Here is a 22,114-nt window from a genome sequence, read left to right on the forward strand (position 1 = left end):
ATATATATTCCAGGTTTATATTCCAAGGTGTTTTAGAAAAAACACCTTGAAAAGACTACTAATAAAAATGGCCTGTTAAATTTGGTTAACATCAAACTAAAAATATAAATATAAAAACCGGATTATACTGGAGATTTTGTACCAATTCAGATATAAGTAAAAACCATAACATAATTAATTAAAAACAATAAAAAGAAAACAATACACAATAGCTATAACTCGTTAAATGTTTTTTTTTAAAAGTTATTTATTGCACATGTTTGCACTTGTTGTTTTTTTTTATTTTTATATCATAAATACATTTTCAAACCAGATAAATAAATTCATTGGTTAAAATTAAAGCCCCATAAGTTTGATAATTCTGCATAAATTAGGCTGCAGAGAGAATTTCAGCTTATTGCATCAGGCTGGAGGTTCCCAAAAAAAGTGCTTAACAAACCAACAAAGATGCACTTGGGGTTTTTTTCTGCAGTTGTTTTTCAACTAAATGTGACGTGGTGCTTCCTGGATGGGTGTCATCAGTCTATAACCTGTGGTGTCCTGTAAAAAGGCGGATGAAAGCAAGGCGTTATATTAACACGTGACACCACACCTGCACACTGGTCCACACCTAAAAGCTACTTTTTACGCCTGCAGGCGAGGAATTCTGATGCATCTTTACAAGTTATTTTTATAATTCAAAAGGAGAACTTTGACTGGACCACGCTTTACACAATCAGGGTTTTTGGATCACAGATCATTGAGTTTAAAAAAAAAAAAGATTACCGATCCCATTATATGAATTCAGGTTGTTTTATGGAATTTCCTTGCAGGATTGGACAAAACATATTGTCAGAGTGTGTGTGTGTGTGTGTGTGTGTGGCCCTTTAACTGCGAATGAATGTGCTGATAGGGATAGTGTGAGAACGGAGCAGATTGATTATAAACTGTATGCTGTGTTTGAGTGATTGGCAAAATAAACGTTGCAGCTGTTGAGTTAAACCAGTGTCATACTCAATGACCACTGTGAATCGAGGGAGTTAGCCCCGAAGCTGAGGATAGCTTCAACTATGAGAGAGTTGGAGATCTGCTGTTGCCTATAGTCCAAGTATATTTACTTCATCATTTATCAACACTGACTGCATGTATGTACAATACAGGAAACGGGTTGATTACGTCACCATCAAATGGAACGCGGTTGCCGTGGCTGCAAATATAAGGAAAAAAGCACCATTTACAATGATACTTCAGTATTAGTACTAGTGATTGGGTTGGACAAATACTCTTACTGATCTGAGTATTTAGAAGTTAAACATATATTTGCGTATTTTAAAAACTTCAATTCTGATGAGAAATGGCTGCTTTACCGATGTTACAAATGATCATTTGAAAATTATTTTTACTCTGATTTTTATATATTGAACGTTTTATTCCTTGAAATACATAAAATAAGGGTGTTTGACTTAAATTTTCAAAGAATGGGTGTGATATAGCTGAATAATAATAATAATAATAAAAATAATAATAATAACAATAATAATAATAAATAAAAGCGTATTTGATAATCTTCTCACTAAGGATACTCATGTTCAAAAGGGGTAAGGAAAAGTGTAAAACTTTAGTAGTCCTACCCACTTGTATTGTTTATTTAATAGTTGAGTGAAAGTAAAAAATGTCTCCCAAATATAATACTCAAGGAAAGTACAGACACTACAAAATATTACTTTAGTTACTTAATTACAATTATGTTTTCAATTACCTATGTGCAATTACAATTCAAATACGATTGCAGTGACAGGCATTTTTTACCCCCCATTTACAAGTAAATTACAATTGTTTTTTATTCTCAGAATGTCATATACAATTACATTCTCAATTACTAAAGTTTGATTATACTTCATCACAATGACTGTGCCTGAAATAAATAACCTAATAAAAGTTAAACCTTCCTCTTGTGTTAGCCTTCTGTTAGCATCTCTTTTGATAGCAGGTCCTAAATCAGCTGTAAAATACACTAAAACACATATCTATCATCTAATTTCTTTCCTATCTATTGGTTACCTTATTAGGCTTCCTAATCAATGAAAATAAAGGTTTTTAATATTTTTGGTGTGGGCAATATTTTTAAAATGGTAAAATGTGGGAAAGCTTGATATGAGACATATTTTAATAATTGTTAATTACGTATGTGTAGAACTGTACATAGAAGTGTAACATGGTTCCCCAGTTGTGCGTTGAATTATAATTGACAATTTTTATCGAATTTTCACGACAATTACAATTATAAAGTCAATTATTGAAACTCAATTACAATTTATGATTACGACAGCAGTAGATTAAAAAAATTACGCAATTACAATTATAATTGACCCCAACCCTGGCCTACACCGACACCCCACACTGCACTCACTGCAACGCACCACAGAGCTGCCCTGTCCTAAGTGTTACTTATTGTGTTAATTCAGTAGTGCTTTGCTTATTCGTCTTGAATCTTATTTTGGGATTATAAGAACATGTGTTTATGTACAGTAAATCCTGTATATGTCAATGTTCTTTTTTCATACATCGGCCGATATATCGGTTATTGGCGAATATATTGAATATCATATTTTTTAAAGTCCCCAATATCAGCATCGGCCACAAAAATCCCATATTGGTCGGGCTCTAAACAACATGTATTGATGACTAATTAAAGTAGAATCAGGAGCATGTACTCAGAGACAAAGGTAATTTAGAATATTGCATTGCTGCGCTGAGCGTCGATCTTCACTCCTTGCATAGCAGGACGTCTTTTTATGTTATTATTGCAGTGGGCAGGACAGAGTTCCCATAGCAATACTTTGTAGGAAGAGGTTCGAAGCTGAAATATTCTGCGGTCCAACCAGCATGTCACACTGGGGACTGTGAGATTCAAGAACCATGTGAAAAACTTGGAGAGAGATTTAAAATCAATATCTCTGTCTTTGGTGTCCACTAGAGGCTGTTTGGTCCAGACTGTCTCAGGCACTGGATGGAAAAATACATCCGCCTAATACCTCTAATCTGATTTCACTGACAATGTTGTCTTTTAACTATGTGATGTATACACATTATTCCCAAGGCCTAATGATTCTAGAGTTACAGTCAAGTGATTGTAGTTGTACTCCAACCAACCTCTTCTTTTCATTCATTCTTTCATGAGATATTGTCATCTCTCTCTACTATTAAGTTGAGTCGTCAGCTGCTTCTGCAGTCACAGTGTTGACATTGGAGTGACTGTACAATGACTTTGCTTTGTTTGACTTTTTTTTTTTTTTACACAGTTACTTGGTTGATCATAAACCAGATCCGTCAAGCCCGTGTAGATGTTTTCCTCCTTTTCCACCCGAGGGCTGCTCTTTTAAGGTCACCTCATATTGGGACTCATCAATTTAAGCTGCTTATGGAAGCTGAAGACCCTTCGCACATTGTGGTCACATTCGATCAATCAAAAGTAGTTTCTCTAGTGAGTGCTGCAGTCAACAGCCTGTAATCTGATTAGCGTGGATTAGAACCATTCTGGGATCTATGGAAAAACAGCATAATCTCTAACTTTGATTATAGAAGCAATACAAGGGGGATAGACTCAGAGGATTATATATTTGCTTCTGGCAAATTGATTGTTGCACAAGTTGGATATTTTTTGGTTATACGACTCAATGGATATTAGGAATGGGAAATGTAAGAATACAGCAATATATAGAATATTTCGTCATGCCCAATATATCGGTTGAGGCAAAATTTTGTCTGTGAAGCTTTAGCTGGTTTTTCACTTCAATACTCATTTTAGAAGTCGCTACTTTTCCGATTTCTCCCCTCTGCTTCCCACCGTCAAGGTTGTGGAGGTTTTGGAGGACGAAGTTGCGGAGACGGAGGCCAGAGTACAAATCCAAAATAAAGCCACCCAAAATCTCACGCACATTCATACAGACAAGACAGTGTGTGAAGACAGACAGGAATAGGGCTGGGAGATATGGACAAAACTCATAGCTCAATATGTTTTTCTCAAAATGCCGATATACAATATAAATCTCAATCATTTTAATTCAAATGAAGTCTGACCAGAAAGACAATACAGGGTGAAATTTGCTGGTGCAAAATGCCATACAGGCACATTTATTAACAAACAGTTGAACAATGCATGTGTGAATGAGCTCTGTAGTGTGGCTTGTTTAGATGAAAGTTCGGGTTAGGATGCACTCAGAAATCCATCCAACAGCCAATAATATAATTTTCAAAACATAAAACCATCTACCAAATTTGCATTATGACACACACAATTGTTCTCCTTTTTGTACTGCCTCGTGCCGTTTGAGTCCCTCACTCACATGTGCTGTCCATCATGAGAGAAAAAGCCAAAAGTGCTGACTCACACCAATATTGTGCAGCTAGCTGTTAATAAAAGTGCCTATGTAGCATTTTGCAGCAGTTACTTTAACCTAGTAGAATCTTCTTTCTGGTAAAGAAAGATTGTCAATGATTTTTGTGTCATATTGCTAAACCTGATGGTTCCCATGAAATGTGACACTAATATATTTCTCCTCTTATCCAAACCGTTACCGCTATAGTTTTAACATTTTCTCGGAATCTACGGAATCTATGTTTAGTTTTTGCAGAAAATATTATATTGTGCATCTTGTGCAATAAAGTTTGGGAAACTTTATTTATTTTCATGGATGTACAGGTACAAACAAGTTTTTAACCCATCCCTGAGGTGCAGTGGGCAGCCACGGTGTAGCGCCCGGGGAACATTTAGGGTTAAAGCACACGGTGGATTGAAACCGGTGACCTTACGGTTACAAGCCGTAAGGAATGGAATCAACAGATAAAAGTTGATATATAAAGTAATAAAAAAAAAAGTTCCAATCAATGTTTACTTTGACAGTTTTATGTTTAGAAATAACAATGAAAAAGACAGTAAATATATTTTATTTGTAGAGGGTAATTTAATCCCCAACCTTGGATTTACAGGCAAATTAAACAATTCCAAACATAGGAATATCAAATCAAACTAAGGGTCTGCCATGTCTCTCATCCCACTGATGATTCCTAATGCAAGACATGCATCTTTGCAACCTGATCTGTTGTGCACAGAGCGAGAGGGACATAATTTACAAATGCTGACATGTCCTTTACTCACACTCAAGGCGTGCACTTCCCTGGTGACACTTGGATGGTTTTCAATAAAGCTAACAGCCCCTCCAGTGCTGGCTCTGAAAAGGCTAAATTCACCTTTTTTTCATGTTTTTTTACGAAGCATCAATTAAGCGCGTGGGGTAATAATTAAGAATCACAAGTGACAGGGACTTCCTGGAACAGATGAGTTCCGGCTGGGTGAGGCTTGTCTGTTGGAGATAATGGTGCTTAAAGATAAGTGTGGAAAAAAACTGTTGACTGCCATGAGAGCAATGACAGAAAAGAAATTGACGTGTAGAATTCAGTTTTTAGGGTTCTGTTTTCAATTCATATTTGGAAGCATTTTGAACACGTTCTTTCTCTAGCTGGTTGATGACACTGAGAGTATCTGGAAGCATTGGGTATAAACTTTTCTGATTTATGTCATGTATTTCTTTTGTGATTCTGCTGATATAATCCTGGAATTTTCCATGAGGTTTGGGCAACTTTCCAAGCATGACAATGATTCACTGACTTTGTGTGACCACTTTGACCTATGTGAAGGCGCACATCAAGGCACAAACAAGGCAGACAAAAGACTTACCGGTAGCCTACTTAGTCGCTACTAAATGCTGTGTGGTTTGGTAGTGAAAAAACAACATGTTTTCGATGTGTAATTGGGTATTTGTGGACGTGAGCACTTCCATCAGCAATTATTCATCCTATCAATCTATGCAGAATCTTGCAAAGTATTGAAATAGTCTTGATTTGGGCAAGGCTTGGAGTGAGAAGTCAACAACGTGTCTCATATTTAACAAAGGCTTTTATGGACCAAACTTTTTAGGTTTTTTAGGACCATTTTTAAGGGTGAATTAGATTGTAGGTGGTCTCATCCCTTATCTTTTTAACCTGTTCATATACTGTATAGGCTCTAAACAATGGTCACAGGTGTTTCCCAGCCAGCCTGAAAAAACTTACTGCTGTGTTAATCTTGTCTTATTACTAACTTGTGATTCTGCACTGTAAACATGAATAAACATGGATTCTTCTACAGGCTGCTCATGAAAATAAGCTATTTGCTTTAGTCTCTTTCTGAATCAAAAGCTACATTTGCATGTGTAAGTAAATCATCCCTGGCTGATTAGGAAAGTGAAGCTAACAATGCTCAAACACACTGTAGCTTGTACCACACGTAGGCTGAGGACATTGTGGACAGTATGTGTATTTTCTTCGTCTTTCTGTGTGTGGTTAGGGCGTGTTTGCTTTGTACACATAACCTGATTTTAAGCTATCTTGACACAGCATCCACCCACCTTCAACCGCTGCCAAGTGCAGGGGGAAGGGCGTAAGGCGAGATCTGGGCGAGGAAGGTTTCTCCTCCCAGGTAGTGTGTGTAGGCCCTACAATAGATGGGAGTGCATGTTTGTGTAGGTTCTTTTTCCAGGCTACAAACCTCATACGTCCTGTCTCTGTAGCTGAATGAAGGACAGGATTTATGACCGTCAAGGTGTGTAGATAATATGCATCAGTGATTTTATTGCAGCATTCTTTGTCTAATGATCTGTGGCATTTTCCTATAAACAGCTGGTGAAGGAATTTTAGTTTGAACTTTTCCAAAGAAGATTCAAGAAAGAAAGAAGGGTTGTGATTGGTCAAAAAAAACAATGGAGGCCTTGTAGATCGATAATTCAAGGATCATTGATGCACAAACAAACATCAAAGTTTGAAATTGCCGCTCAAATCCTGTTTTCGTCTACACCTTAAACATTGTGTTAGTTGACGCATGGTCATGGCACTTGAACTTTGGAAAAGTTTGATGCAATGCATTGTGGGATGTTTAGTCTGGCAAACAGATACAAAGGCTGTGCTCGAAATGGAACACTCCGTAATATACACTACAAACTTGAGTATTTACTGTCTACTATATAATATACGTATGATTAGGATGATGACGGTTCCCACCCATTTTAAAATGAGACAGCAACCAAGTAGAACAACAACATGGGGTCATTTGACCCATAAAACTTGCGTACACACATTTCCTTCCGACATTTTGGAGATTTTCGGAGACCCACCATTGTGCTACTGACAAAACTTCCAGTTAACTTCAAAACAAGAGCCCTTTTTACAAAAGCGTAATGGAAGATAAGAAGAGAAGCTTTTGTTTTGAAAAGGGGATGTTTGAGTATTAGCTTGAAGCTGGTTCCAGGATGATTTTACGTTCCGCTTGCGATGCGTCTTGGGTTGGTTGAGTATGACTAGTGTGCCTACCGTGCATACTTCAAAAATGTCCCGATATAGTATACATCGAGGTATTTTTCGCCTACTCAATCTTTTCCTATGATCTAATGTGAACACACCGCATACTACTTTTGACGTCAAACTTAGTATGAGTAGAACGTTAGTGTGCCATTTTGAACACAGCCAAAGAAGTGGGTTTTTAACTTTATTTTTTGACGACACATTCCACTTTGGCTACCAACGAGTTTTGAAGTTTAAGCCACAACATAAACATCCACTTGTTTGATTAACTTGGCAGTGTTTTTGAGTGCACACTGGCATTAGTTGTGGATCAGAACAACTTGTTCACTTTTGCTAACTGTGAAAACATTATCGTCGCCAGCAGCTTTAAACAAAGTTAAACGTTATGATTTCTAATCGATTATTTTTCCTTTTGTCATTACAGTTACTAATCAGCAGTTACGTGGGCCTGTGATGCCACCCCCAGCCGCAAGTCCCCCCGCCGTCCCCCCTCCAGACGGCGGGTGGGGTTGGGTGGTGGTGCTTGGATGTTTCATCTCCATAGGATTCTCCTACGCTTTCCCAAAGGCCATTACGGTCTACTTCAAAGACATCCAGATCATCTTTGATGCCTCCTACAGTCAGATTGCTTGGATCTCCTCCATCATGCTTGCTGTTATGTATGCTGCAGGTGAGTCCTTGGATCCATTCATTCATCTATCCAATGGTGAATTGCATATCAAACTCAGCTACTGTTTGATAACCTTTTTATGTCCATCAAGAAGGTATTTACCTGTGTTTTTGACCAAATATTAACCAAAGATAGACCTTGCGCCATGGAAAATTCCATTAAAATTTGGAGAGGATCCTGATCAAGACACTAAAAAGTCAAAAATTAATATCTTGGTTCGCCATTGACCATTCTTTATGAAATTTGACTCCTTTATGTTGGGTTGATTTCTTGATTACCCGACCAAGTTTAATCGGAATCAGATCGCGTTTTATCAGGATTTTACAAAAAGATTGGGGTGCCCAAATATTTGGACCTACTGTATCATTATTAATGGGGATATACATTTCTTCCAAGACTTTAATGTGTGAATGACCATGGTACCATGATCAGGATCACTGATTCAGATAACTGCCAATATCTGTCAAAGAGGATATTGGTGCTTGCCGGAGGTTTTCGCTGAGTGCTCTGGTTTTATTTTCAAGTTTTCTTTGTTTTCTTTCTTGAAGGCCATTTTAGTTAAATACCTTTGACAAAACATGGGGCACTTACTAGTGGCATCCATCATAGGAACAATGAAAGAAACAGGGTAACAGAAAATGAGTCTGATACATGAGTGTTGTTAAAAAAGAAAATCAAGCAGCACCTAAAGTGCAACACTGAATGACTGCTGCAAAGGTTTACCAACAACCGGAGGCCTCGCTGCTCTAACACACCTCAGTTTCTCCACAAAGATAATAATAGATTGAATGGTGGCTAAAGCTGTTCCATCAGATAGTGACCTACATTTAAAAGCACACAGTATCACAGGATTCTGTCACACTCTGAACCTTCTGACTACCAACACAGACCAGCTATTATTCACAGAGTCAGTTTCATAAAACATAACAACATGTGGTATCCGTATTGTCCGACTCGCTACTTCAAAGAATGAGGGGTGGAGGTAGATAGTTTTGGAAAAGTTGAAGCTTTTATGCAGCATATAAAAATCTATATGATTTATTACCAAATATTAGAGATACACAAAGCTCTTTTTAGAAAACTATCATTGACCTTTTGAATCATTGTTACGTGTTTTCAGTGCGTCAATCCCTTCTCACCTGCTGTATTGCCTTCTCCAGTTTCAACCCTGCATCCCCTCCATATTCTGGCAGTGCTACAGCCAGCCATCTGTCCACACTGTAATCCTCCTGTCACTCTATCTTGTAATCACTCTCTTTTCTGAACGGCAGCTGATGATCCAAGCCGTGTAGCACCGCTTGGATCAAGCAACTCAGTGCACTTTCAATCTGTGAAGAAATTCATGAAACGATAAAAAATGTGTTTGAGGTCGTGAAGGTGTTCAGAAGACTTTCAGTCATGAAAATTAGTGTGAGTGAATTTGTGATTCAACAAGCAGCTGTGCATATTTATTTATTTATTTTTTATTTATTCAGTTCATTTCCGACATGGTTGCAATCACAGAAATTCATTTTGACATTCAGAGCAAAATCACATCATTGTTTTTTGTTTTTTTTTGTCCTTTTGCATGCCGGAAAGGGCGACGGAAAAAAGCATTTTGCTTATCCAGATCTGTCCCCTGATTTGAACACAGATAATTTTAGATCAAACTCCGTTTCTTCCCTAGTCAAACATTCTCATCTTCTTCATAATTTCATCTTTTCATTAACGTTTTTTTTTTTTGTCCTTTTTCATGTGATGTGTTCTCGTCTGCAGTCATTGCTCCTGTTGTTACTCCTCCTCACTGTCCTTTTTTTCCATATCTCCTTGAGCTTTCTTTTCCAGTCGTTGTTTATGTTCCTCCAACTCTCCAAACGAAAAGTTCTTCTTCTTTTGGAGTACCTTCATAGCCTCTGAAAGTCGCCTCAGCATACGATGCATCAGAAAGGCACATGCACCTACACATACCCCCATCATTAGCATATGTCAGTCTGTTTTTTAAAGGCCTGTCTCTATGGCCCTCATTTGTCTTTTTTTGAGATGATATTGTGAGATATAATTAGAATTTTTCATAATATATTAAATTAAGTAGGAATAAAGTAAAATAAGTCAGTTAACACGAATGATTAAAGAACATACTTTTCATTTTTATGATAAATAAGACATGACTTGGAGAAAAGCAACAACAGACAATCACATTATTGTGGCCTCCGCTGTGTTAAAAGTTGCCCATCTCTGGTTTCCAAAGGAGGCTGTGTACGTGATAATTTGGTGAATTTTGTTTAAAGTTTAGGTCTGGAATAACCGTCTCTATCAGATGTGAGATGCCTCAAACGCCGACACATTGTTGAACGGAAAAAGTGAAGAAGCAATAGACAGACAGAGAAGACAGAAGCTGCTCATTCACAGACCTATTAAATAGTCTATTTAGCATCCTTGATTAATCAGTTTAAAGTGTTTGAAATGTTAATGAACTTTCTGTCATGACAGCTTTGCTAATGTCTATAAGCTCTAGTAGCAGATATCTAACAGACAGATGTTATTTTTGAGTGCTATCTGATTAAAAAAACCCTGTTGGATTAAGAGTAAATGTGAGCAGAAAAATCATGTTTTGTATGCAAAGGAGATTATATTGTCACATAAAAATATTGTACCTGAGAGAGTTACTGTATAAAACCCTACATTAATTTCACTCAGAATTTTTTACGCTATTAGATTGTTTTTCCTGGCTTTGTCCTAATCACTATTATGGAAATGGAGTTAGTTTTGAATGATTCATCATGCCTTCATTGGTAGCTGCCATGTTAGCGTAGCCCTTTGCCCAAAGAATAAGCATGCTTTTTCACTTGTCAGCACTGTCTTGTGAACAGTAGTCCAGTTAAGTAATATTCAGTAACCCTAGTCAGCCTGAAGCAGTTCCCTTCAGGCTAACATCAGATAGCCTGTTAACCTCAAGTAAATGTTCGCTAGTTAGCCTGAAGCTAAAGCAATGTGAAGGAGATTAAGGTAAATGTTAGTAGTATTACTGTGTGTGTTTGAATGCCCACTCCTGTCCTACTGAAACAAGGTTTTTCAGAATTTTTTTTTTATCCCCTGACACGTTTCGACTGTCAACTGCCAGTCTTCCTCAGAGGTGATTGCTTTGATGCATCCCCAGTAAAACTAAACCCATTTGAAAAACAAACTGGCCGAGATTAGCCAATCCGAACTCTCAGTTTAGCCGCGCCTAGAAAGAACACATGAAAGCCATCAGAAGGTGCTTTGACGCTTACCTTATAAGAGAACTCATAGGGTTACATCAAAGCTATCACCTCTGAGGAAGACTGACAGTTGACAGGAGATAAACATTTCCTGAAAAACCTTGTCTGAATAAACAAAACCTTAACATATATTTCAAAGAAGAATTATTCAATCAAGGCTGTTTTACAGTTTATACCCCCTCTGATAAATCCTCACCAGCTCCTATAAAAGACCAAACAATAGACTTGACTAGATTTTGTAAGATGTTCTTCATGTTTGTCAGCAAGACATTAGCTGTTTATCTTTTAAGTAGTGTAAATGAATCTGACTCATTCATCCAGCACCTGAAGAGGCTTAATCGGACTCAGATCACAGCAGTTTGCAGGCAAAAGCCACATTCTGGCCGATTGTGTAACTGAATGAAATATCATAAGTATCTGAGGATTAAAATGAAGACAGTGTTCATGCTATGTCTATACTTTGTTTTCCAGTAGCTGTATAGTGTGGATGCTGGTGGCCCTAAAGCTCATAGTTGGTGGAAAATGACAAAAAAAAAAACTAGTGCAGTACTTTCCGGGCTATAAAGCGCATTGTTTTATTGGCTGCATTACAATAATCTAGCAATTTTCTAAGAAAAATCCACACAAATGCCACAGCCTAACAAAGGCCGCACCCTATTGGATGATAAGGGTGCTCTTCAGACAACTCCGCCGATCAGAACGGGCAGGTAGGCGGGCTGCTGTACTCAAGTTACGTTTCACGGAAATGTCCATGTTTCAACTGATAAGTTTCCTTTACTACATAAAGTCACCTCCTCACTGCCCCACGTCTACATATCAGTCCATTTACAACTATTTATGGTCACTTTTTACTGGAACCAGACTGATACACCGCTTCGTTCACTCTTCTTACCGTCAACTACCGCGTAGCGATCACAGCGAGTCGGACTCTGAGTCAGAATACAGACGCTATCGCTTCTGGACAAATCCAACGTGGTGATAGAACATTTTTATGCTGTTTATCCTTCTATTACAAACTGGCTGACTTTTACTTCATCCATGTTGCTGCTGCTGCTGCTGCAGCGCTCGCTCTCTCTTTCTCTCTCTCTGACAACATTTCGTTGCTATGACGAGGCAGTGTGCATCATAACAAAATGAGTGATCAGAATGATTCAGTGCGAACAAAAACGATTTAATGTTAACAATTTCATTGTTCCACCTGGTTTAATGTAACACAGCTCAATTTTGTGGCAGCATGAAGCTTATAAAACCGGGAAAAATCCACAATTTAGCCGCATCATTGTTTAAGCCGCAGGATTAAAGTTTGGTAATTACGGTAACATGTATTATCTTCTTGATTTGATTTTCATTACAAACAATCAGTGTTTTCCAAGGATTTCTTATCATTTGGATTTATCTGTACCCAGAAAAACAACCAACCCTTCTGCACGGGGTCACTACATAGAGGCGTGCAGTTGCTAAGCGAGCCGCACTAGTGTATTCATTCATATTGATCAGAGTCATCAGCTATTCATTACACCTGCTTGTTCCGCCTCTTATGTTGATTGTTCAATCACTGTTTAAATGTTTAACGCCTCTCTAATTGCTCACTGCTGCTTGTTTGTTTGTGTTGGTGTTAACTCGGCTGTCTCATTACACTGAAACTGCTCCGTAATGAGCAAACATGCTTGGCTCAGACACTCAGGGTAAAATACTACAGTGGATCCAAATGTGTGAAAATGGCTTCTTAGGTCATGTTGCCTATGGAGCACAAGCATAAACTATTTTAAAGCTTGTCTGAATATTGTTCTATCTGTGCAGGACAAATGAAAGCATTAAGAATTTAGGGTGTGATAATGTTTATTTTTTAGTTAAAAATTTCAATCACTCAAAATAGAGAGAATAGAGAATAGAATAGAGAATAGAATAGAGAATAGAATAGAGAATAGAATAGAACAAAGTTTATTGCCATATGCATATGCCAAAAAAGAACAACGGATTTCTTGTGCATGTCCCAGAGTCAGATATATACAGTATATATATATATATATATATATATATATATATATATATATATATATATATATATATATATATATATTTTAACAAACAACAATTAATCAGCCAAGACAGTACTGTATAAGTAAAGGTGTAAAAATAAGGAATGGACATAAGTATACTCAACAAAAAGATAAATAAATACATATAACCTAAGTTTAATTTACATACTGGACATAGGAGAGCGAGATAAAATTGTCCAGCTCTCAATGGAAGAGTACTGTGGTATCTGCCCTCTTTAATGTCCTGTGCCACGAGCCTGGCAGCAGCTGGGAAAAAGCTGTTGTGGAAGCGGGCCCTGTGAGTGCTAATGCTCAGAGGCCTGCAGTTTTGACAACCCGCTGCAGCTTCTTCTTCTCAGCCAGTGTGGTGTTCCGCTGGTTAGGATACTTTCAACGAGACCTCTGTATTATGTATAGATCAAGAAGACGGCGACTGTGTGCCTCATGAGAATAGCTTTATTTATTTTTGTATTACCCAGAATGCCTCGGGAGCCCGGACTCCCGTTAACCAACAGCAGTAACGCTTTACAACAGTCATACGTCACACTGTCGTAACACACACACAGGTCGCTGTGGTACATAGCATTTACCTCCCCTTCTTAAAACGTCCGAACAATGGTCATAAACTAAGAGCCCTCCCTCCCAAGTGCATGAAAACAACATCAAGGCCGAACGGCCAACCTGACTAGATAAACCGAGTAGACTGCCGGTTTACCCGTATAGCCCTGTGAGTTATTCTGCCACATCACAGGCTATACGCTACGCTAGTGCATCAAAAGTCAGTCAGATAGTCGTTGAGGTAAAAGGGCCTCTGACGGGCCCGGACCGGACGGGTTCAACCTGCACATCTGGTCTAGCCAGGGTCTCCGCCCGTGTGTCTAGATCGTCCCAGACCCCATCGGTGCAGCGTGGATCAGCCGCGGCTTGCTGGGTTGAAACAGAAGGTTGCTTCACTCGCCGGAGGCGGCTGATATGCCAGCGTGAACCATCAGTCAAACGGCCCCAGTTGTGCTGTGATCTGTGTTGGTGCAGACCAGAAAGAAAGCAGCTTGTAAAGTAAGCTACGGGGTTCCTCAGGGCTCTGTGCTAGGTCCAATCCTCTTCTGTATCTATATGATCCCCCTTGGTAATGTTATGAGAAAATACTCTGTTAACTTCCACTGCTATGCTGATGATACCCAACTGTATGTATCAATGAAGCCAGGTGAGACAAATCAGCTATCTAAACTTGAGGCCTGTCTAAAGGACATTAGGGCCTGGATGGACCAAAATTTTCTTCTTCTCAACTCAGACAAGACTGAGGTCATTGTACTGGGCCCGCGACACCTTAGAGAAACCTATGCTAGCCTAACTGCCCTAGATGGCATTACTCTGGCACAAAGCACAACTGTTAGAAACCTTGGGGTTCTATTTGATCAGGACTTATCCTTCAACTCTCACATAAAACAAACTTCAAGAACTGCCTTCTTTCATCTCCGTAACATTGCTAAAATCAGATCTATCCTGTCTCAGGGCGACGCCGAAAAACTAGTCCATGCTTTTGTTACCTCTAGACTGGATTATTGTAATTCTCTTTTAGCAGGCTGCCCGAGCAAGTCGCTTAAGACACTTCAGCTGGTTCAAAATGCTGCAGCACGTGTACTGACTAAAACTAGGAGAAGAGATCACATTACTCCTGTATTAGCCTCTCTGCATTGGCTTCCCATAAAATATAGAATAGAATTCAAGATTCTTCTTCTCACTTATAAAGCCCTAAATGGACAGGCACCAGTCTATCTCAAGGAGCTTGTAGTGCCATACAATCCCCCCAGAACACTACGCTCTCAAAATGCTGGACTACTCGTTGTTCCATTCATCTCTAAAAGTAGTATAGGAGGAAGAGCTTTCAGTTATCAGGCCCCACTTCTCTGGAACCATCTACCAACCACGGTTCGGGGGGCAGACACCCTCTCTACCTTTAAGGTTAGGCTCAAAACATTCCTCTTTGATAAAGCTTTTAGTTAGGAACCAGCTCATAGCTCATAATTAAGATGCAATAGGCATAGACTGCCGGGGGGGGGGTCTGGCATGCTCGGTTGGAGAGAGGTTGGAGAGGGCGTTAAGAGAGAGGTCATTTAGGTTAGAGAGGGACCGGAGAGGGTCCCATTCCTCTTTCAAACACTCCCTCTATGTCTGCTTCTTCCCTTGTGTGTTTGCTCCTGTACTCCTTCTGGCTTTTGTCTTGCAGGTCCGTGGGATCCTCAGTGTGGAGTTACAGAGACTCAGCGGCTCTGTCTCCACCCTTTTCTCTGCACACACCCAACACAGCATAACGTGGATGGCTGTTCATCATAGGAATGGGATCCACACAAGGTTCCTGCTGCTTAACAGAAGGTTTTCCTTGCTGCCATGATGAATTCATGTTGGGTGTGGGATACATATGTATGTGTATATACGTATATATGCATATGTGTGTATCCATAAAATGAAGAGTCCGTCCTTAAGACTGCTCTACTGTAAAGTGCCTTGAGATACCATTGGTTATGATTTGGCGCTATACAAATAAAGATTGATTGATTGATTGATTGAGCTTGTGAGATCGAGTGGGTCGGCAGACTCAAACCCAGTCAGATACGGTTAGTGCAGGCGGTTTCACGTGGTGTTTTCTGCCATGTTGTTGCTGTGCCACTCTGTCGCCTGGGGAGGGCGTCGCTGCCGTAGTGTCTCTTGCTGGAGGGCGTAGCCGGTCGAAGGGAAGTTGTAGTTCGCGCCCTAGCATCAGTAGGGCTAGACAGCTGCCAGTGGTAGTGTGGGATGTTGCTCTGTAGTGCAGTAGGGTGCTCTGCAGTGATGTTGAGAATGAGAGACCGTCTGCCATGTGTGCTCTGAGCCCGTTCTTAAGGGTCTGATTAAACCTCTCCACGCCTCCATTGGCCTGTGGGTGGTAAAAGGCTGTCCTAATGTGTTTTATCCCCCTCCCCTCTGCAAAAGCCGCGAAATCAGCTGAGACAAACTGAGGCCCGTTATCGGTGGTAATGGCATCAGGAACACCCCAGTGGGCGAACAAAGAGGAGAGGAAGTCGATGACCACTGCAGTGGTGACAGACCCTGTGGGAAGCACCTCCGGCCATTTGGAGTGGAGATCGTATGCCACCAGGAGGAAGCGCTGATGTTGGAGGGTGCCGTGAAGTTCACCACATATGTCCACCTGTATGTGAGTCCATGGAGCCCGAGGCCATGGCACGGGCTGTAAGGGTGGTTGTGGAGGAGAGCCAGTTTTACCGCTGGTGAGGCAGGCCACACAGTCCCTGACTAGATCTTCAATGTCTCTGTCGATACCGGCCACCAGACCAGGCCCCTGCAGCGTTGCTTGACTCTTACAATGCCGTCGTGGACCATGGCCAGGACCCGTTCCCTCAAAGCGCTTGGTACCACCGTGCACAGCCCTCTCGCCACACAAACTTCATTCCAGCAGGAGAGGTCCCTTCTGACCCGGTGATATGGTACTAGTTCCTCAGGAACCTTGGCAGGCCAGCCGTTACGAATGAAGGTGCAAAGCTGAGCGAGAACAGGGTCCTGTGCAGAGGCCGACTGAAGGTCTTTCAGGGAAACAGCTGCCCTGAGGGGCGTGTGGAGCAGGAGGATCAATTCTGGTTCCGAGGAGTCCTGGTTGGTGTCTGGTGCATAGGTGGGTGTGGCTCTGGAGAGGAGATCTGCCACAACATTCTCTCTGCCTGGGGTAAACTGTGTGGTGAGGTTGTATGCCTGTAGCCTCTCAGACCACCGATAAAGGCGCAGCGGTTTGTGGCCCGATCCGGTTGTGACCAGGAGGGCTGTGAGGGCCTGGTGGTTGGTCCGTAGAGTGAAGTGTCGAACGTAGCGGTACATGTGCCACCGCTCACATGCCCAGACGCAGGCCAGCGCCTCCCTTCCCCCCACAGAGTACTTTTGCTCCGTTGGAGTGAGAGCCCTGGAAGCTAATGCCACCGGACGCTCAGTCCCCTGGTGAGATTGAGAGAGGACTGCGCCGACCGCAGTGTTGGAGGCGTCACAAGGTCAAAGTGGGCAAGTACAGATGGGGAGGTCAGCTGAGACTTGAGCCGGCGGACCGCCGCAGAGCATGCAGGAGACCAGACCCAGGGTGCATCTTGTTTCAGGAGGGCACGCAGCGGCGCCGTAGTTTCAGAGTAGAAGGGAAGGAAACGTAAGTAATAAGCAGTCATCCCCAGAAACGATGATAGTTGCGCCGGGCAAGAGGGTTCAGGCAGGCATAGGACCGACGTTCGAGTGCAGTGGGCTGAGGCCCTCAGCGGTCAGGCGGAATCCCACAAATTCAATCACCGGAGCTGCAAAGATGCACTTCTCCCCATTCAGCGTGAGGTGGTGACCAGCGAGCATGTCCAGCACCCTGGCGAGACGGTCGTCATGCAGGAGGGACGTTGCTCCGTGCACCACGATGTCGTCCAGGTACACGACTGCTCCGGGGATGCCTGCAAAGATGGTGGCCATGATTTTCTGAAAGCAGCTGGGCACTGAGCTGAGTCCAAAGGGCATCCGGGTGTAACGAAAGACCCCCATGTGGGTCACAAAGGCGGTGAGGTTGCGGCTATCAGGGTGTAGGCGAACCTGCAGGTAGCCCTGGCGAAGATCGAGCTTTGAGAAGACTGTTGAGCCGTGAAACTGTGCAGAGAGCTCCTCCGCTGTTGGTAGTGGGTATCTGTCCCATACCACTGCTTTGTTTACATGTCTGAGGTCAACACAGGGACGGAGGCCGCCGGTCTTCTTCTTTGCCACCACCAGATTGGAGATCCAGGGTGAGGTGTCGACTCGTTCAATGATGCCGGCATCCAGCAGTTTCTGCAGCTCGCCAGTGACGTCATCACGCAAAGTGAGGGGCAGTCTACGCAGAGGTTGGATGACAGTTTTCGCGGCTGGGTCGATGAGCGGTTGGTGGTTGAAGGCGGTGAGGCAGCCCAGCCCAGTGAAAAGTGAAGGACAGCGCTGCTGCCATGGCGTGGTCACGGTCAGGATGGCGGAACCCAGGTTGTCAGTGATAGAGAAACCCAGGGCACAGAACAGGTCGAATCCCAGGAGGTTGGCACCATGTCGGGACACCTGGAACGTAAATGCTGGGAGGACCCTGGAGCCGTAACGAACGGAAAAGGTAGCTGTTCCAATCATATTAATTTTAGTGTGTCCATACCCGTACAGCTCCTCTGCTCCCGCCCTGATAGTGCGTCAAGGAAAGAGTTGCCGGACTGTGGACTCTCTGAGAAGAGACCTGGAGGCAGCCATGTCCAGCAGCAGTGGTAAACACACGTCATCCAGCTCCACCGTGCACCAGGTGAAAAGTTTATTGTTGGCACCCACAGAGTGAATGGTAGTTGGGCTTGAGGGCGGGATGAGCGGCGCTGGGCTCTTGTGGAAGCAGGTGCTGAGCGGCACACGTTAGCAAAGTCTACCACAGCGCCGACATCTCTGTCCCGTGGCTGGGCAGGCCTGCGCACGTGTGGCGTGGGAGGATGAGCCACAGTTCCCGCATGGCCGGCGTGCTGAGGCACCCTGGTGTCCCGCGATGTTAACCTCGAGCTCGTTGTTAGGATAAGTGGGGCCGGGAGCCTGGTCTGCCGGGGCCACAACCTGTGCCAGCGGAGTGGAGAGAGAGTGAGTCGGGCCTGTGGCTGTTAGCCGCGAAGCTAGCTGAGCAGCCGACTCAAGCTGAAACGCCATTTCCACTGCCTGAGACAAAGTTGTATCGTCCGGTGCCATAAGCAGTCTCTCACGCAGTTTGTGATCAGCTGTGTGTTCGGCTAACTGATCCCTAATAAACTTGTCTTCCATGTGTTCAAATTTGCAAACCTGAGCTAAGCATCAGAGGTCCGTGACGTACTGATGGACGGACTCACCGGGCCTCTGTTGGCGCTGTCTAAAGATGATCCGTCGGACAATGACACTCTGTGTAGCAGCGAAATGTCCAGCCAGCAAGGCAACACAGTCCCGAAACTTCTCCGCGGGCCCGAGCGTGCGGATGGGCTGTGGATGAGCAGGGCCTTTAGCGTAGCGTCGGTAGCATCAGCTAACCCGGCAGCGGCGATAAACGTCTCAAAAGACTCAATCCAACGGGGCCATGGGATCGGCGGCTCGCCCGGCAAAGCGAGGAATGGAGAAAGCGGCGAAACGGGAAAAAACTCCATCCTCGTCGCCAATATTATGTATTGATCAAGACTTTGATTCAAAAGTTAGAGAAAGGAGGTACTGGAGCCAAAAAAGCTTGAGAACCACTGGTCCAGGATATCATTCAACCAATTAGTGTTATTGTTTATTATGGCCCCGTAATAACCTAAAGGACCCTGTGTGTAGATTTACAGTACATTTGAATACTTCATTGGATTTCCTACAATTGATGGCAGAATGATTAAACATCAGTTTAAAGTAAAAGTATCCTCCTACCTTTTATGGCCCCAGAGCTGGTGAACGTAGCTGAACTTGTTTAAATGTCATTTGAAACCCCTGCAGGCAAAACTACAAGGTACAAGTGAATTTCTGATTGTTCATACGTCAGAACTTCCTATACTTATTCTGAATACTGCATTATAAGGCAACCTGGACATGTTCTCACTTGTAAGACCTGGATTAGAAGATCTACCTAGCATATACTAAGCTGGATGTCATTTGGATAAGTTTCATTTTCCCGACATGGGAACAACGGCTTCTAATATTTTATGAAAGAAGGGAACAGCAATTAAATTTGACTATTACACTAGGTGCAAATATGAGTGTGAGCTGTGCAGAACTGGTCAAAGCATTACATCAAAAATCTGTGGAAAAACTATCCCTCATCCTCTCAGCCAGCGTTGAACCGTGGTGAAGTATTTAGGCCAAGTGTCTGCTTAGGATCAGTGTCACTAATCCAGAAGAGAGAAGGAACTGGCCTCAAATAGGAAAACGATCGCTGTCAGTCAAAAAAAAAAACAAGAGAAACACTCAGAAATGGATGTCTTCAATATATGTGGAACATTTTGAACTATGATCAACTCTAACTGTGGCTGCTTCTCTAAGTGTTTTAAAGAAACATGTCCTCCTACCCATCGTGACCATTGGGGATAGTGGTGAAGTATTCTACATTTTTTAGTTTTGAGTATTTATTTTAGTTTTATTTACACACAGTTGAGCAAATTAATGTCCAACCTCTTGAAAACTTCTGCATTTTTCAGATTTTGGCGATTGTCAAACTGTTTTTGTTGAACTAGTCATCATCCCATTTTTAGCTAGTTTCGATTAAGCAAAATATAATCTACAATAGAGGACCTCGTACACATAGGCAAAATTAAAAATAGAATAAAATATATTGACCGTGTCGAGATTCGCCCCAACCACTATGTGTTTAACATATACAATAATACAAAAATGATTGGTAACATAATTGATAATGACAAAAAAAATTGGCAGTGGCTATCTGTACGGTTGCTGTATCAATATATCGATATTCTATCCGTACGCAGCTCCCCTATTTGGCCAGTTTAGGTCACGTGATAGGTCAGTCATTGGCCAGTTTAGGTCGTGTGACTAAGACTAACCCTAACCCTAACCTTAAACCTAATACGCTAGGTACTTGTACTTCGGTAACCATGCCAATAGCACTGGGGGTTGTCCGTATGGCAACCATACAAATAGACACTTTCAAAAAAATTTGCGTTGACGCGTCGTAACGTCCACCGTCCAGTTCAAAATACATGTTCTCACTCATTCACGCTATTACGGGATTAAATGTTTCTCAAATACAGCCGCACATCACAAGTAGCATATACCGTTTAAAAGCTTAGAATCTCCTGTTTTTAACTGAATAAACCATTCTAAGACACAACCATCACAGCAAACACAGTCAATTATTTTGTCAAACTGGAGAAAAAACTGGCGACATAAACAAGCAAGCACTCCTCACTTTTAAAACAATGCCATGTCTTATTGAATCCATATACACTGTATTCCATCAAAAGTGGTCTCAAAATCTTTTAGCTCTGTGAGCCTGACTGTGTCATTTAAAACCCTCTTTTTTAGATTGTGGTAAATGTGTGATAAAATCAGGCCGACGACTGCTTCCTGCTTCATTTTTGCTGCAGTATCATACATGAACTGTTGGGCGCAGTGTCGCTTCACCAGTTACATTGTGAAGAAGAATTGCGTAACAGAAGAAGAACCAAGTCACATAACTTGAGCGCCAAAAAATAACTTGTATTTTTAAAAGAACAACAAAACAATTCATATATATTTTGTACAGTCATTGTGTTTTATGGCACTTTTATTGTATATTGTGTGCATTATGTTAAGAGTCAAATGAATTTGGGAAAACTGTAATGAAAACCTTTGACCACTAGGGGGCCAATGCTCCCCCTGATCCTCTTCTGGTGCTGTATGTACTGTACATGGTTATATTTATTTGAAGTGCATTTTGCCCAATGAGCCTTTTTGACAGTTTAGTAATGTGCATGCTCGGGGTCTCCCTAGTCTAGTACAATTCAGGTCCCAACAACCCTCGGGGATTAGCCAACACTGCTGGGGAAGTAAATGAAGGAACTTTCCTCAAGGTCATAAAAAGATTAATCCAGAGCAAATTAAGTGGAATGACTCCTCACCCGTTGTGGCTTTTTAAATTGCACTAGGCCCAGCAGACGTTTGATACATCTTTCGGTTAGTAATGAGAGTATTATTATTTTTTTAATTTCATCTCTCCACTCCTCTTTCATTACTTTTCTCTTTTCCTGTTCAATTTTCACCTCATGTGCTATAAAGTCAACTATACCACAGGAGACGCG

General features: G+C 41.8%; 1 protein-coding gene across 2 annotated transcripts in view; it reads left to right on the forward strand.

The window, feature by feature from the left end:
- Nucleotides 1-22,114, forward strand: part of zgc:165507 (monocarboxylate transporter 2) — a 40,450-nt gene that overhangs the window by 9,923 nt on the left and 8,413 nt on the right. The window contains exons 1-2 of one of the 2 annotated variants that reach the window (XM_028450321.1): nt 6,508-6,619; nt 7,799-8,044. In XM_028450321.1, the coding sequence (XP_028306122.1) occupies nt 6,592-6,619; nt 7,799-8,044 (274 nt within the window). In that variant the 5' untranslated portion in view covers nt 6,508-6,591. Of the gene's footprint in view, nt 1-6,507; nt 6,620-7,798; nt 8,045-22,114 lie in introns of those variants that run through there. The other variant, XM_028450322.1, reaches the window with a different exon arrangement.

This window comes from Gouania willdenowi, chromosome 6 (genome assembly GCF_900634775.1).
Source record: "Gouania willdenowi chromosome 6, fGouWil2.1, whole genome shotgun sequence".
Lineage (NCBI taxonomy): Eukaryota > Metazoa > Chordata > Actinopteri > Blenniiformes > Gobiesocidae > Gouania > Gouania willdenowi.